The 19,221-nt window shown below is 33.9% G+C and overlaps 1 protein-coding gene across 1 annotated transcript in view; it reads right to left on the minus strand.

Moving 5' to 3' along the window:
- LOC150098880 (phosphatidylinositol 4-phosphate 5-kinase type-1 alpha-like) overlaps window positions 1–19,221 on the minus strand; it is a 322,543-nt gene that overhangs the window by 66,437 nt on the left and 236,885 nt on the right. The window contains exons 14-15 of the mRNA XM_090405835.1: window positions 18,752–18,793; window positions 9,928–10,068 (exon numbers count right to left, since the gene is read on the minus strand). Of these exons, the coding sequence (XP_090261961.1) occupies window positions 9,928–10,068; window positions 18,752–18,793 (183 nt within the window). The remainder of the gene's footprint in view (window positions 1–9,927; window positions 10,069–18,751; window positions 18,794–19,221) is intronic.

A 19,221-nucleotide genomic window follows, 5' to 3' on the forward strand; every position in this document is an offset into this window, starting at 1 on the left:
TGAAATTGACAGAAACATTGAAGAAATCAATTGTATGGGGAACATATAGCACAAGTAAAACATTAGTGAAGATGGCAAATTAAATATGGAAATAGGCAACAGAATTAGTAAAGCTGGTAACACTAAATTTAAACCAGTTTTAACTCATGGATCTGAGAGCTGGTTTAGAAATAAAACTCTTGATCAAAGACTGGAGACCACAGATATGAGAGTTCTGAGAAAGATTAGAAGAGTGAAGAGATGGCTTCAATGGCAGTGTCATATTAAAAGTGAGAATATTAGGAAAGAACTTGCCATTGTTAGCATAGTTGATCTCATATCGTATGGTCACTTAAATAGAAAGAGAGAGAGGAAAGATTAGCAAAGCAAGTGTTCTTTGGCAGGTTGACAGGAAAAAAGACCCAGAGGAAGACCAAGATGTAGATGGATTGATACAGGAAAAGTTGCCTTAGAAAACAGAAATTTAAGATCGGATAATGTTGGAGTCTTGACAGATAACAGAGTAATTGGGAGAAAAATTGTCGATTGGAAGTCAGCAATGATGTAACTTTTTCCACACAGTACTATCATAAAATACTGTGCACTCCCTGAAGGTATGTATTAGGAATTTGATGATGATAATGATGAATAACACCAAGAAATTCCTGGCAACAGAATGAATGTAGGGGCAAAAGGTTTTCCAAATAATAATAGTAAGGATGTTGTGATGATAATAATGAATAACACTCATTCATTCCCTTACCAAGAATGAATGAGTGTTATTCATTCTTGGTAAGGATGAATAACACTCATTCATAACATTCATTCCCTTACCAAGAAATTCCTGGTAAGGGAATGAATGTAAGGGGAAAAAGGTTTTCCAAATAATAATAGTAAGGGTGTTGGCATTCATGACAGGGAAGAACTGACATTAAACTATACTTGAATGGTAATGCATGAAGCTTAAAGAATATGCAGATATGATTTCAATTATTAACTTAAGAATTAATCAGAAGGATTTCTAAGTATTGGCTTAATGATAATGTTCACGATATTGAAATGCATAATGATAATTACATTATCATAAAAGACCAAAGAGGGAAAGTGTGTGTGTGGGGGGGGGTTCTTATCAGGAATGATTCTGGGACAGTGTGGTGAATGATAGCCATGAGTCAGCACAGTTGAGATTATTTAGTATGTTACCATACTGGAGAAAGTAGTAATGATATTATGAAGCAGTCACCTAAACAAATAAGGAAAATATGTTATTGATAGGGAATTTAACATGGAAGATCTGATTTTTTTTAGGTCACCCTTGGGTCTTACATGTTAACAAAATGAACAGAAAATTGTAACCATTCAAGTCTGTTTCATTCAATTTTTTTATTCTTTCCAAAGTAGCATCCTTTTAGATATTCTTTTGATCTTTACTGAGCTTTTATTTATTGGTATATCAGTTTTAATTCCTTTTACCTATGAGGGTGTGCTGAAAAATTGTGATAATCGCCATGAAGGAATTGAGGCAGAACCATGTAACTTGCACATTATTCTACATACCCCCCCCCCATAAAGTGTTATATACTTGTTACAATGCTGCTGCCCTTTGCAATCCTCTGAGAAAAAAGCCTTCCCCTTGTTGCACAAACCAGTCCCAGCTGCAGATATGACTTCATCATCTCTGGTAAATTCTGTTCCTTTCAATTCTTTCTTTAAATTTGGGAGCAGGAAATAGTCAGATGGGGCCAGGTCTGGCAAATAGGGTGGATGAGGCAGACATTGAAAGCCCAAGTTGTCTGTTAGGTTTCATGAGCAGTGTGAGCTGGTGCATTGTCCAGCAAAAGCAATATGCCTCTGCTCAGTTTTCCTGCAGTGTTTTTCCTTCAGAGCTGTTGAATAAACTGCTGCTGTAACAGTTTCACCATTTTTGAGGTACTTGGTAAGGATTACACCATCCATATCCAAAAAGACAATTGCAAGAGCCTTTGTTTTTACACTCCATTGACTGCTGTTCGGTCTCTGGGTCATAGCGGTAAAGCCATGTTTCATCGACAGTCATAATATGAGCCCAAAAAATTGGCACCTGATTTCTGAAAAACCTCAGATCCCTTGAGACGACAGCGCACGTTCTCTCTCTTTTGGTCAGCATTCAAACATTTGGATAATGACCTCAACTTATTCTCTGGATATCCTCAGAGTCATTGCAATGTTTTTGGCTGATATTCATATATCATCAAAGATCATGGCATGCACTGCATTGATGTTTTCAGGTGTGATTACTGTGAAAGGTCTTCCTAACCTGGGGACATCTGTTGTCATAGTTTGCCCAGTTTTAAACTTGGACACTGATCTGGCAACTGTTGGATATGCTGGGGCACAGTCCCCTAAAGTCTCATGCAAAATTTGGGGAATCTCAGTAGCAGACTTTTATTGTAGCACGAAAAACTTGATGATGGCCCTCCTCTGTATCTTCGACTTTCTTCAAAATCTCTGACATGTCTTCTTATATATCCTAAAAGAAAAACAACAAATTATTACAATTTGATGAAACATGGGGACTAAAGGGTTTTAAGATATGTTCTTTCTTGTGATCATATCAGTTGCTTTAATATAATTTTTGTTCTATCATAGGTGTTTATCAGAGCTTTTCACTCCCCCCCCCTGCTAGTGCATATGACTCATTCATTCAGCATTTTAAGGGACAGCATCTGTTGATAAGGTGAGTTCCACTTCCTATTTCTTGCTTCAGTACCTCCTTCAATTTCTCTTCTTGGATAGCATATAACCTCTTCAAGTTAATATAAGTACATCCTCAAATAACATATAATGTATATTTGGGTCACTGTTTCGCCAATATACTCATCTCTAATATGTCACAATCTACATGTTATACCTTCATACATCTCAGTTATTTCATCTTCCTTCCTACAATTGTCTTCAATACTCAGTTCTCTTTTGTCACATAAGAAAGACTTCACTGATTTTTCTTTCTTGTAATTTACTTCTAGTAATACTCAACTAACAGTGCATTTCAAATGCATTACTTCTTTTCTACTCTTCGGCTGTAATACTATAGTAACAAAACCATATAAGTATCTAATATCAAAACCATATAAGAATACACTCTAAACAATGGTTTTTTTTTTTATTCCACACACAAGAGATACAAGAATCTATAGGACATCAGTGCTATGCATAAGGTGTAGATAAGGACGACCTAGATAGAAGAAATCGATAGACATTTTTCTTAAAGTTATGGAGGTTGAAGTTTTTGTGAAACACATTATGAGAAACGCAGAGGACAGGGATAGATAGAATAAATGAGGAAGAGGAAATGCAGGTTTACTTAAAAGGAATATTGGGCAGCTGCTGCTCTTGTTTTAACAATAACAACACTAAGTGAAGGAATAATGTTTGCCAGTTCACTGGAGCAGTGACATGGAAACATCTGTAGAAGAGATACAGAACTGAAACATTGTCTCTATGAGATAGATGCTGAAGTGAGTTTTTGTGAGGGAAGGGCTATTTATGAGCCGAATTGCTGTTCTCTGGATGCTGTCAAGAATTTTTAGGGAGGTTTTAAGGGTGCACCACCCGAAATGTATGAACAGTATTCTAAGGATGGGCAGATTTGAGATTTATATAAGGTTAGTAGCTGGGTGGGTGTAAAATAGCTTCTTGAGTGAAAAAGAATACATAGTTTTTTGGAGGATGAGGAAGCTATTGATGATGTGTGCCAGGAGAGGTTATAGGTAAATGTCAGTTCGAGGATCAAGGAAAGATGAGCAGAGATATCTTTTGTAAGAGAAAAGGCATGACTGCATTTTGGTGACACTGAAGGTATTCTTGCCTCACTGAAGGATGGTATGGAGATCAGTGTTTAAGGGTCATGGTTGCATCTTTTTCTTTAATACTCTTGTCATAGCAATTCTTTTTCATATGTCCAACTTACATCTTCTTGAACAGTTCCTCTAACATATATCAATGATTTTACTTGTTCTTATCTCTACTCACTATTTTGTGTATCTTATTGCTATTTGGCACCTGCCACCATTATTTTAGTTTTTTCTGCATTCATATTAAGTCCTTAATCAAATAAAATATCGAATGATATAATCACGTAATCACAAGAAAGATATTTATTTAACCAAATATTTCGGTCTGGAAATAGCAGACCATCGTCGGTGGTATTACAAGAACAGTTTAAAAAAAATATACAAGCTAGAATACTAACAATAGATCGTTGAAATTAGAACATGCCGCGTGATGTTATATCACTAAGTATGAAACGAAATATTTTGAAGTAGAAACATGATTGAATTTGCTATAAAAAAAAAAAAAAAAACAACCAGTTATCTTTTTTAGACGTTCTCCTCATCCGATCATCTTCAAATATTCTTACAACTACAGTATACAGGAAACCAACATTCACAGGTCGTTATATTCTGAAAGAATCAGCCCATCATCCATGTCAAAAAACAGGAATTATAAAATGTCTCATCAAAAGAGCCAAAACTAATTGTTCTACTTTTGATTATCTACAGAAAGAACTTTCTACTATCCAGCAACACATGAAACTCAATGGCTTTTCTGAAAAAAGTATTCAACGTCTTCTTACATCTTATAATCCTCCACAAAACAACAAAGATTCAATACGTCGAGTACCTATTCCTTATATCTCCGGTATTTCAGAACCTATCGCAAGAATTTTGAAGAAATATGATTTAACAGCTACGTATTCTCCTATTAACAAATTGTCTTCTCATTTTCCTTCTCCTAAAGACAAACGCTCAACTTTATCTCTTCCTGGAGTTTATCAAATTCCTTGCAACTGTGATCTCTCTTACTTTGGACAGACTGGACGTTCTCTTGAAAAAAGAATCCAAGAACATCAATCATCCATTCTTCACAATAAACCTGAAAAGTCTGGTTTGGCTCAACACGGGATTGAAACTGACCACAGCATCCTTTGGTCCAAAACTCGCCTCTTACATAGATCCCGTTATAGGTTCGAACGTTTGTTCAAGGAAAGCGTGGAGGCCTTGCTCCATCATCCCAACCTGAATCGTAATGACTGCATATCTATATCAAAAATCTGGGAAAGCCTAATCAAGATTACTCATTAATTTTTTTTTTTTTTTTTTTTATAGCAAATTCAATCATGTTTCTACTTCAAAATATTTCGTTTCATACTTAGTGATATAACATCACGCGGCATGTTCTAATTTCAACGATCTATTGTTAGTATTCTAGCTTGTATATTTTTTTAAACTGTTCTTGTAATACCACCGACGATGGTCTGCTATTTCCAGACCGAAATATTTGGTTAAATAAATATCTTTCTTGTGATTACGTGATTATATCATTCAGTCTTATGTCGCAAGTATCCTTAAAACAACAAATAAAATATCATTCATTTTATATAATATCTGTTTTAAATCCTGTTCATTCTCAGCTAATACAGCTATATCATTAACTAACAATATCTGTGTCCAGCAGTTAGCCAAGCGGTTACATGCGCCGCAAGGAAAGGAGTGTCCTTCATTCAACTTTCGTCACTGACGTGAGGAGCTTAAGGATCTTTCTCAGACATAGCCAAGTTAGCCGGTCTTGGGCGTGAACTACAGGGTTTTCTCCCCAGTTTATCTGTGGTTTTTCCTTCCGCAAAGCAGGCAAACCGACCTTAAGAACACAACGATTCACAACCAATTACACATGGTTGAGCGTGGGGGTAACGACCCCACCTTGTAATGAGTTATGAAACCCAAAAATAGGAGGCCAAGGCCCTACATGAGGCCTGTAGTGCCGAAGAAGAAGAACAATATCTATACTCCACCTGTAGTTATTCCTTTCATTGCATTCTCTATATACATGTCATAAAGTAAGAATAATAAGACAACTTTGTCTTACACTTTAACTTCTGTGGTTGCTTCACTTTCCCATAATTTTTGTATCTTTATTTTCTAGTTGGCATGCAATTACTTAATTGATCTTCTATTTCTCCAGTTGATTCCAATTTCTTTCATTATTTTTTCTTACATCATTATTTGAAAATCATGTTCCATTATACATTATTTGATGACTTTTCCAAATCTATAAAGGCAACGTATGCAAGATTTATTTACTTCAGTTTTTTGTTCTATTATTATTCTTAAGGCTAGTATTGCTTCTTTGTTCCCTTTCCATTCTGGAAACCATAACTAATTAATTAAATAACATTCAATTGTTGATTTTATTCTGTTTGACAATATTTAGTATAATCATTAAAGCACATGTGAGTAAACTTGGTGTTTGATAACTTTTAGTCTGTCGCATTCCCTTTCTTGGGTACTATAACTATTAAACTTTCATGGAACTACTTTCTTTGACTCTGATAAATTAACCTTAACACTTTAAACAAAGCTTCATGTGTTACATCTCCCAGATTTTTTAAAAATTCAGCCAGTATCTCATCTGTTCCTACGGTTTTTCAATTAGCTAACTAATACATTGATTGCTGTTTTAATTTCTTCATCTAGTTACTCTGGTCTATGACGTTTTCAATTTCATATTCTGGTTTGATAATTTCAATCATATTTTCTCAATTACATAAATTTTCTATTACTCTACAATCTCTTTGTTACTATAGCAAGTAATTTTCCTTTCTTCTTATTATACTTTACTTTTCTGTGTTGGGATCATAGACACAGTATATACCGTATCAGTTCTTCCTGCTTTTAATTAATGTTCAACTTCTTTACGTTTTTTCCATTCAGGTTTTTTTTTTTTTTTTGCAATATTCCTTAGCATTATGCATATCAGAAAGTATCTATTTGTAAATATTTTCTATTTTACATATAAATTTTTTTACTGTACATTTATATTTTATTTGATTGTTCAATTAATTTTTTTTAAATTTTTTTTATTGTAAACCCTAAGTGTGTTGGGTGCTGAAAAACTAAGTAAAAAGGCAAACCTTCAAAACCTGTGAGTCTAAGTTACAACCTCACTGATCCATCTTTAGTGCATAAGAAACCATACTATGTTTTTTGAAAGAATTCAACTTGCTTTTCCCAATATCTTGAAATGTTCCCATCTTTATTTGAAAGGGTCTTTATTAACTAAAAAACACTAAAGAATAAACAAGCATATTTTAATAGTTATTTATTGAAACTTATAACTGGCTAGTTTTGCTCATCTAGAAAAATATTGGTAGCTTTGTAAGGGTTTATGATAAGCACAAAAATATAAACTTGTCCAAAATACTGAAAAACTGATCCATCCAAAACACAAATGTGCCATGCATCTTCATGTTTGTGTTTAGGATAAATTTTAAAAATTCATTCCAAATTATATGATGTGTACTTTAAATAATTATGTCTAAAAGTCAAGTGTACAGGATAATGCATCAGTTAGGTCTTCTGTGCATTGTTCTAGGATAAATGAAATTTTACATAAAATGTAAACGTAAAAAAATAAATGGAAGTACATTTTATGAATTCGTACTCTTTTGGCTCTTCATTTTCTGTATTTTATTTTCACTTTACTGAAAACATCATTTCAGTAATTTAGATGTCTACAAAATGATTTATGTTAAGGATGTGTGGCTCCATATTAATATACTGTACAAAAAATAAAATTTAATAAGGAAAATTTTTAACAATTTTAATAAGGAAAATAATTAGTAAGCAAGGCTTACTAAATTGTATCTTTAAAAGAAGCTATGTGAAACTTTCAGAAATGATTCAGAAATCCTCACTATTCAAATTTAGTAAATTACAATCACGTGTTCAAAATAAACTGATGATACAGGATAGCTTTTGAAGGTCACAGAAGAGAATTCAATGATAAATGAAGAGATGTAGGAATTTGCTGAACAGCTTAGGTTGGTTGGACTTAAGAAAACAGCCTAAGATTATGAGGCTAGTGTATTACATATGTTAACATGTGTTCTCTAGTGAGTTTGCCTGTTTCTTTGGATGAAAAACGTGTTTCTCAGAGGGAAACTTCTATTCACTTTGTCTGAAGCTAGCTAACTCAGCTTCATTTGAAAAGCCCTTTACACAAGTTCTCCAACCCACTAATAAGATTCAAAACCATGTATTTCCAAATAAAGGGAAAACGTTGTGATGTTCTTGCTAGTGTATTGGTGAAGAATATATGAACCTAAATAATCTGAAACTAAGGTATCTGAGAAAGTTAAAAAATTTCATATCTGTTATCAAACTGTAGCAGATCACTAGGATTTTTAAAGAACAGACACACTATCCCGCAACTTATCAAAGAAAAACAACAAGAAATTCTGAACATTTCATTGTTCTGCAACTTTAGATGCTTTAATAAGAGAAGAGATGTTGTAGACCAATTTTCCAGAGGTGCTAATTATTCCAATCCCATTAATTTTCTCTCTCTCTGTCAGCAAATGGCCCAGTAGAAATTAATGTAAGCTACTAGGTGACTAGTGAATTGAAAAAAAAAATGTATTTTTTTCTACTCATTAGTTACTTCCTAGTTATATAACATATAACTGATTTTTATTATATTATCAATACTCACATGAAACTGTTATTAAAATTAATTTTACAAACTGCTTAGTTTGTAAAATTTTGTAAAAAAAAATATAATTTTTTCCCACTTGAAGATACATGTAATGGCTTAATGATGTTTTTATGCCGTCATATATGTCCATAAATTACAAAAATAAAACATTAATTTATGTCAGTTAAGCAAATGAATAATTTTTGCAAACAAAGTTATTTTGAATAGCTTCAGGGAACACAACAAATAGTTCATCAATCTACACCATTAACAGTTTTTCCATTTTAGTAATAAGATTCAGATTTACAGATAACTGTAATGTAATATTAACTAGTGTAGTACTTTTGACTTATTGTTTTTAACAACTGTAACAACAGTACTGTGCGTGGTAAGTTTAGCCTGTGGCCTATCTCAGTGTTTGATACACCATCACTAAATTTAATAATTTTAATCTTAGTAATGATTAAAATTATTATAATTTTAATATTAATAATGTAATAGGTTTCAGCATTTTCTTTTCACTGGAAGCAACAGCACCCTTACGTTGAATTTTATCTGCCATTGTTACAATAAAATAATAGTTAGAAACAGTAACTCATAATTCACAGCAAAACATGAAAGCACAGAGAGATGCAAGGGAGCAGTGATGATGTAAACAAACAATTCATGAAACCTGCGGATTGGTTGATTTACGGGGTCATATTGCTAAAACCATCATATAAGCGAATGCAATGTTGCATAAATGGGTACTGATCATAACTGAAAAGTGTCGTACATATACTGGCCACTGAATTAGAAACTTTTATTTAATACCGTATTGGACTTCCTTTGGCCAATACTAATTTTCTTCATTTCTCTGTACATAGTTCAGTGAGATATGGGTCAGGAAGAGCCTTCAGCTAATGCTTAAGTCAACTACTGCATGTAGGAAGTTCTGTTTGTCCATACAAGCCTTCTGAGATGACAGCGATCTGGTCCCTAACAGACTGTCTTAGGACCACAGCTACATCTCTTAGACAAGACAATGCGAGTTATTTTTTCAGTGATTAAATACTCAGGATGGATATTTCACCTTTTGAGAAACCAGTTAGCTCTGCTGTTTTCAAAATCATGGCTCCAGCCAGACAGGCACCCACAATAAGCCCTTCACTGAACCCCAAAAGATCCTTTGTTTTTCCCATTGTGATTAACGCTATTGATGATTGCTTAGAACACATTTGGTGATGCAAGTGACCAAATATTTTGCATATACACCTGTGTAAGTGATGTTTAAGTACATCTGCAGAAAGGTTTCTATTTCAGTGGCAGGTATGTGTATGAGAATAGATGTAAGGTGGAGTATTACTGTATAAGAAACTGATTTCATAGAATGCACTCTTCATACAATGCTAAGAAATGCTAGTGATGATTATACAAAAAAGATAAATAACTTACCTTCACCTGCATGAAGTGCACCTGATTCAGACTGACTTTTTATAATTAAGGATACTGGCTTAGCTAAGTCTGATTCACCAGAAGAAGGTGGCCTTTGTCGAATCATGGCACCTTTCTTTTTCGATGGGGAATGCTTTAGGGCTATAAGCGATAAATGAGTAAAATAACTATTAGAAAATTACTGTTAAATAATTAAATGATATGCTAGCACAACATTTGCAGGCACACCTCACACCTGGCCAAATTATGACTTACAATAATAAACACAGCCTGGCACATTTCCTATGGAAAAAAGTGTACTTGAAGAGATTATACACTTCGTATCTAGCATAGTTAAATAAAAACATCAAATCAGTTTTCAAAGAATATATTTAAACAATAAGAGGCAAAAATGCTATATTTTTTTGGTCTGGTTTGCCGAGTGGATAGCATCTCAGTTCTCCAACCAACAGCTGTAGGTTTAAACACCAATGCTGTCACCATCACCACCATGCTTGATAAAACCTTGATAAAAAGTTCCATGTTTGGTCTTTAGAGTGGTGATTCCCAATTATCTAATCCTTAGCCCAACCTGAGTACTAAACATACTTTGAATGAAAAATCACCTATAGTGAGGTTAGAGAAAGAAAAAAGAAATCCAGTCAATAGTAGAATAAACTGTAGATAATAGCAGCAATCTGGAAGTGAATAAATAGTTAAGTATTACATAACTGGCATATCTGTTAATTCTACCTAAATAAAGAAACTAGATCATATGTTGATGATGCAGTACTTAGAAGAGCGGTTGACAGATGTGTAATGTTTCTGCCACTTCCTTCTATCAAGAAAGTGGTTAAAACAATGCAAAAATCAACATTAGTAAAACAAACATGCAACAGAAATGCAGAGAGAGAGATGTGCATAACATAGGATACTATGATGAATCAATGCCTAAGGATGATAATACTTATCAATGTCAAATAGGACGAATTAATAACCAGATTCTTGAGGCTGAGGCATGCAAGATGGCTGAAGACACTGAAAGTTAAAGAGAGTAGCACAAACTATTTCTTAAATTAAGATAATTAACTGACAGTGAAGGTCCACCCCTGCCACTGTTAATAAAATATGATCACCACCTAAATGATCTTTTGTATTTATACAATTATGACATCAGACATTACTGAACTCTGATCTAATATCAATTGTTCTGATATCCATTATTTGAACTTTTGCCTGTTATCCAAATACTTGAACTCTTACTAATTAGTCTGACAAAATGCTATAATTTAAAGATAAGACAAACCAGAGAATTCTCAATAAACTAACGTTGTCAAGATGTTTATTTTTATTTATTTATTAATTTTTTCAAAATTCTCTTATTAAAAGGATGAAGGTAGTGGTGAAGATTATTACATTGTAACTTAGACAATGCTTGTAATGTCTACTTTGTTAGACATTACAACCAATCAGCATCAAAAAGATGATGAAAATAGGTAGGAACATTGACATAAACTGAATCCTGAATGGAGAACCTATAGAACAAGTAAAACATTTCAGCTACTTAGGCACACTTTTTAGTGAAGATGGCAAATTAAATTTGGAAATAGACAGCAGAAGTAGCAATTCTGGTATGGTAGGAAGTCAACACACTAAACTAGCTGTATACAAGACAGTCCTCAAACCAATTTTAACTTATGGATCTGAGAGCTGGGTTAGAAATAAGTCTTGATCAAAGACTGGAGACCACAAATATGAGTCCTTAAAAAGATTAGGAGACTGAACAGATGGCATCAATGGCAGTGTCATATTAAAAATGATGATATTAGGAAAGAACTTAATATAGCATTCAGCAATGTGTTAGCAGAGTCTCAGGTGGTATTGCCACTTAAACAGAATGGGAGAGAGCTAAACAAGTGTTCTTTGCCAGGATAGCAGGAAAAAGACCCAGAAGAAGAAGAAGACCAAGGTGGACTGATACAGTGAAAAGTGCCTTAGAAGGCAGAAGTATAAGTTCTGATAATATTGGAATGTTGACAGATAACAGGCTAATTTGGAGAAAAATTGTTGATAAGAAGTTAGTAATGATGCAACTTTTCATGTAGTGCTATCATAAGATCCTGTCCCCTCTGAGGGTATATGTGATGATGATAACTGTTTTCCTTTTCTGGATATTCTCATTCTGTATCAACCTAATGGTAGTCTACAGTTCTTAGTATACAGAAAACCAACTCATACTGGCAAATACATTAATACAGCTTTGCATCATTGCCTCTGGTCACAAATATGGTGTGATTAAAACTTTAGTTCACAGAGCTCATAAGATTTGTTCTACTGATTCTCTTTTAATTAATGAACTGTTATTTATCAGAACTACATTAATCTCTAATGGTTATAATACAAAAATAACTGATAAAATAATTATGGCCTTCACCCTAATCCTCCTCCTTGAGAAGTTTCTAGAATACTGCAATACTTCACAATGACCTATAAGTTTCTGCCTAATTTGAAAACTAAATTCCTTCCAAGGCTTTCTGAAAGATAGCCTAGAAAGATAAATATCCTGCTCTCACTCTTATCCTGAGAAAAGAGAACAGGGATCCCTTGTTTTTGTGGTTTTCTTATTAAGGGCAGATAGGTTGTTCAGCTCAGATTCATCTGGAGGAATATCAAAAGTATATTTTACTTCAAGAATCTGATAAGTCTGGTTTAGCCAGCTGCACCTTGTCAGCCAGGCATAGAATTCATTGGAATAAAGTTAGAGTCCTACACAGTTATTTTCTTCTGGAAAGATTATATAAAGAAAGTTGTGAAGCTCATATTCACTGTCCTACTACTAATGATCTTGATAGCAGTAGTATGAGTAATACAGGAAATAGGTTTGCAGCTGTTTGGTGTGAAACAGAGATTATCAAGACAAAATGCACAACAAAGTGCATTATAAAGGAATCAGCAGCACACAGGAATTAGTCAAAGGATGGCTAAAGGAAGCTATATTTGACTGCATTCCTAGAGTTAGGAAAATTAATTGCATAAGAGCTAAATGGATGAATAACACTTTAATGCAAGAAATGCATGAAAATAGGATATTGTGGATCCATATAAGAAGAGTAATGAGACTATAGAGCACTGCTATAGAGAAGTTTAGAAAAGTGACAGCCATGGTAAGGAAGACAAAATTAAATTACAGGCCCAAAAGGCCAACAGAAATCTGAGAGAATTTTACTGCTACATAGCAAGTAAATAAGAAGAATGATGCTGGAAGAACAACCTTGGTGAATGTGGTAAGCGCTCACTTCAGCTAGGTATATATTCCATGCAAATCTGGAATTATATGAGTATTAAATCTGTTATGAGAGCTTCACTCGAATGCATCATCTGTTCTGGATGGCATATCAGCATGAGTGCTTAAAAAAATGCTTTAGGGTTAGTAATGCCCCTGACCTGGTTAAGTCTGCATATGCAAGATTCCTAATGAGTGGAAAGAAAACAAGATAATTGTGTTATAGAACAGTAGAGCTAAGACTAATATAGTGAATCACACACCCTTTGGTATCTCAGATGTGGTCATCAAGGTACTACTGAAAGGTTAGTTAGGAATCATAACCAAAGATGGGTAGACAACATTAGAATACTGTATAGAGGACATGGTTTTGTTAAAGATAAATCTTGCCAAGCAAGATTTATCTTTAACAAAATTTCACTCTGTTCATGACAGAGTGAAAATGAAGTTGGAGGCTGGATATACTATGATACTTATGGATCTTGTCAAGCAAAAACTCAAACAGATGGGTATACAAATTCAACCTGCAGGAAATTTGGTTTCACTGAAGCTAGAGACTGGAGAATGAGTTAAAGTTTAATAGTCATGCTGCTGAGGTAGTTGAGTCATTGCATTGGATAACAGTGCAGTTAAAGAATACATTAACCTGTAGGAAAAACTAAAGTTATTCTCCTGTTTCACATGGCTTAATAATACATCTGAATTAGTGCATATATGGACATGTAGGTTCGAAGGGGGATCGGAAAACAGTTGAGAAGATTCAGTAGTGAGTAAAAGATGGAGCTCTCCTATTTAATTATGTACACGAAGAAAGAGATTAAGGATATATATATATATATATTATACACACGAGGCGTGACAATTTAATTCCTGGAATGGGCACATAGTGTCGACTGTGTGGTGATTTGGTTGGAGTCATGCGAGTAATTGTCTTTGTACATGTTTTAATAATGCATGCATAAACCCCAAACCAATAGAACCACTTGCTAGTTGGCTATTGCAAAAACAATAGAGATCCACGTGTAAACTTTGGTGTAAAAATGTGTGAAAATTGGTAAAACTGCTACTGAAACGTTGCAGCTGTTGAAAGTGGCATATGGTGTGGTTGCACTTAAAAAGTTTTGAATGACAACTCCAGAAGTGGGCAGCAAAAAACTAAAATGATGGTTTTCAAATATGAACAGTGTGAGAGATTTGGTAAGGTCTGACAGACAAGTGCGCAATTAATGGCTGATGAATTGCAAATGAATCGAGAAAAGTCAGGGTAATTTTAACTGAAGAATTGGGTATGCGAAAGATTTCTGTGAAGTTTGTGCCTCGGATCTTGATGAACGAACAGAAGCAGTGGTGACTTCGTCACCACTGCTTCTGTTCGTTCATCAAGATGCTTCATTTGCAGAAAGATGACTGATCTTTCTGCAAATAAGCACGTTTCCAAGAGTAATTATGAGTGACAAAACCTAGTGCTTCCAACATGATCCCAAACACAAAACACCAGAGCATGCAGTGGAAAACCCCAAGTTCATTACGTAAAAAAAAATCATGTGTCACGTTTGCAGTTCCAGACCATGCTGGTGTGTTTCTTTGATCACAAGGGGATAAGTCCACTATGAATTCATTGAACAGGGACAAACAGTCAACCAACAATGCTATTTAGAGGTGTTGTTGAAAAGATTATGAGATTCTGTTTGGAGAAAAAGACCTAAATTGTGGCCCTGACAAGTGGATCATCCATCACAACAATGCGCCAAGCCATAGTACACTCATCATGAGAGAGTTTCTGGGGGAAAAATCAATTACTGAATTAGGCCAGTCTGCTTATTCACCCGACTTAGTTCCCTGTGATTTCTGGTTGTTTCCAAAATTAAAGGCTGTGGTAAAAGGACAGAGATTTTCTTACATCGCTGATATCCAGCATAATGTGATAAAGAAACTCAAGAGTATTCTGGAAAAAGAGTTCCAGGCCTGTTTCCAAAAATAGGAACACTGTCTAAACCAACGTATAAATGCACAAGGGGACTACTTCGAAGGTGACAGTAGCCACTAATGTATAGTTCCAAACATAGGTTTTTAACAGGTGCATTCCAGGAATTAAATTGCCACACCTCATGTGTGTGTGTGTGTATATATATATATATATATACACAAAATTAAGAAAATATGGCCTTCAAAGTCAGAAGAATAGACAGAGCAAAGGAAATATAATAGAAACATAAAATTTAATAAAGGGAATACTACTGCGTAGGCACAAATGAGATTTTGCATGTTATAGATGGTGGCAGTAGAACTTAGGATCATCACCTGAAAGGGCATTATTAAGAAGCATGTAAGGGCCAGGTTTTTCTCACAGCATGTGGTGAGTGCATTGACTGGGCTACCGTTGGATGCATTAAGTGCACCATTGGTAAATGTGTTCCAAAAGAGATATGATAGGTATTAAAGGTAGTAATACCTTTAATACCCATTCCCTTTTAACACCTCTGTCTAAATGGGTTTTTCCTTGATGAGTCCTTGAACTTCTTAGGGGAGAATATTAAGCAAATTATACATTAATAATGTATAATTTGTTTAATGACTCTTAAGTGACTTTGGACAACTGAAGAGGGGGAAAACTGCAGCACAAACTGTAGGATAACATTTATAAACTATTATAAATGTCATGATATCTAAAAGAATTTATGTTTTCTTATCTGTAAAGTAAAAAACATAAGTGCAGAAACTGTAAGAGTGTATTGTGAATTAATTGTTTACTAGGATTATGAAAAACCAGAAACTTTTCAAAACTAAGACATATGTGATTAATTAAAAAAATAATTTGTTTTGTAACAGAAATTACCTTCAATAACGTTCTTCAAAAACAAAAAATGCACGCTCATCTAAGAGTAATTAAGCAAAATTAACAAAAAGATGCTGACAATGCTTTTCCAGGTTGACCTAATATTTATGTACAATAAATGATTACAACTATTCTCTCTACCTATTGATAGCTTTTTTATTTGTTGTTGTTGTTTTAAAGTCGTAATATGTATAGAAATTTCTCTTATTTTTTTCTACCATTAACAACAAACTATAAATATATGATTAAAAGATACAATTCTAGAAATATAAAAATATATTGCATACATTTAGTCTTATCTACTATCACTTTGTAAATTAAAGCCACCCTGCATAATGTAAAGAATAACAAGTTTCTTGCTTTCAGTATCAAGGACTCAGATGCAGTTATGAATGCATGTTAATCCAGTTAAGTGTGATGGATTATTATACCTCGTAATGAAAATAAAAATAATTGATGGCTTGCATATCTAATGCATGTTATTTCAATTCTATCATATGCTTACATCTATATTTTGGTAGATGTGAAAATGTGTCATAGTTTGTACAGAGGTTAGTGGAAACTGGATTTCTGAAGACCTCTGTTCTACTTCACCTTTCAAGAGCTGAATAGTTTTCAACAAGGCATTTGTAACTTTACTACATAATGATTCAGTGTGTGTATCAAAAGATACTATTCAGAACTTTTTGTATTTTGATCATTTCTTTACTCTTCAACAAAAGATCAAAATGCTACAAAATTCCTGATAATGTAATTATTGCAATACAATTTAAACTGCAAGACAAGCACAGTTTAAGTAAATAGTAACAAGTTTATATAACTGAAAACAATTCTAAAAATATGTGCTTAACATATGATGGGTTGATGAAGATGTAAGGCATTCACATTATATATTTTAAAAGCACAGACATATACACACACATAAATTAAAGAATGACTCAAGTGTTATTTAAGATGATGAATGTAACAATTAGTTTTCATTTGGGTTTTACAAAATCATAGGTGTCAAAAAGCCTATTTTAAAAATAACACACACACACACACAGTCCCATAAGTTCCAAAATATTTCAATAATTCATAAAAATCAGAATAATTGGTATATTGGAATGCAGTCTGAATGGAAGTGTATCGCAAGGAGGTTTTTTTTTTTTTTTTTTTGGCTGGGAGAAAAAAAGTAGTTCATATTTTCACCACTAAATAGCACTGTACATGCCTTATTTGCAAATACGTGTAAATGAGAGTTCTATAAAATGCAGGGTGTACGGCTGACAGCTTGTAACGAAGTGTGCGAATTCCCAATCACTGGAGCGAACAGAATTGTCTTTTTTTTTTGTGAAAAGAAAAATTTGTTGCTGTGATGCTTACTTTGGTGAATAAGATATTGTTAGTGAAGTTGTCTTACATAAGTGGGAAAAACTGGAAATTTGTCAATTCCCCTCGAACATGCAGACTGGTGTTATCCGAAGCCCATACCAGCGTTGTGGTATTGCATAGCGACAATCAATAAGCAGTGTACGTGAAGCTGCAAGAATCACAGGCATAGCAAAAATGTCAGTATTCTGCATCCTTCATGGTGCGTAAGCATCACACTACCAAAGTAAGCATTCACAGCAACAAATTTTTCTTTTCACAAAAACAATTCTGTTTGCCCCAATGGTTGGGAATTAGCATGCATTCATTATGACCTGCCAGCAGTACACCCTGCGTTTTATAGAACTCTCATTTGCAATATTTGCAAATGATGCATGTGATACAGCACCCTCTATCAGTGAAAATTTGAATAAATTTTTCTTCCAGCTAAAAAAAATATCCCCCTCCTTGCGATTCACTTTTGTGCAAACAGCCACACTCTAATATATCAATTTTTCTATTTTTTATGAATTATTGAAATATTTCGGAACTTATGGGACACCCTGTATGTGTGTGTGTGTGTATAAATAAATAAATAAAGGGGGGAGGCCTCAACAAATTATGCAAAAAAACTATACTCACCCAAGAATCCCTCCCCTCCCATTTTTAAATGTTCTAATAAGTCAATAGGGGTTCTGTAAAGTGATTAGTGGTGTTGCATCTGTTAAAAAGATTCTGTGTGTAGTTTTTTTTAATTTAAAAACATTCTATTTTTTCCAATCTGCAGCTACCTCAGCTGGCCAAATCTATTACTCTATGTGAATGGGTGGGTGTATTTGTTGAGTCCTGTGTGTATGTGTATACACACACACACACACATAATATCAATTAAGAAACTAAACTGCCCAACTATTTTTTGCAAAATAGTTGGGCATAAAGGTGGGGAGGGGGAAAGACAACTTTCACAGAAAAGCCTTTCAGAGCAGGAGCTGGATGCTGTGGGAGGAATCTAGTCTCATTCCATATAATTCTCTGGCTGGTACAGGAGTGGATACAGACTGCCTTCTCTGATAAAGTAAATGGTGTCATTATTTCAAAAAGACCAGACTCATTCACTACAGCCATCTCTACTTTTGAAAGGCTTTTTCATGAACAGTATATGTCAATAAAATGTCAATAGGTTTTGAATAAAAATTTCAGTTTAACATCATAAGCATACAAATGTTTTAATTTACAACACACACAAACAAACTATACTATACAGGGAAGTGGTAACATTAAGACTGCAGCTAAGTTTGAAAATACACAGCTAACAAGGTATGCAAAATACAATAAACACAACACAACACAATGGTGAACAGGGTGAAGAGTTTTACCTATGACACTAGTTACCACAGTTTTAAATTTGCGCTGTGGGCCTTTGGAAGATGACATTTCCAGCAGACAGATCATGGGGATAAGCAGGTGTAATAAAGGAGTTGGTAATGAAATGGAAATAAATTGAAATCATTATGACTTAGCACAGAAGAAAATCATAAAAGATAAAAAAAAATTAGAAAATTTTGCTTTATATAAAAAAAAATTCAAATGAGTGGAACAGGACATTTTGAAATGATCTTTACGATTTTAGATATTACACAAATGTATGCGATATGGTTAAAAATAAAAGAATCTGAAAAATGACCTCAAAGATTTTATTTATGTATTATATAATTTTTTAACCTGTTTTGAGAACAAGCAATCTATGACCTTTATAGCAGTACACTGTATAATTTCAAACTATGGATGAGATTCAACAAGTTTTTATGCAATTTACCAATGACACACACACACACACACACATATA

Source organism: Typopeltis vanoorti, chromosome 15 (assembly GCF_054136105.1).
Source record: "Typopeltis vanoorti isolate ZY-2024b chromosome 15, IOZ_Tvanoo_1.0, whole genome shotgun sequence".
Lineage (NCBI taxonomy): Eukaryota > Metazoa > Arthropoda > Arachnida > Uropygi > Thelyphonidae > Typopeltis > Typopeltis vanoorti.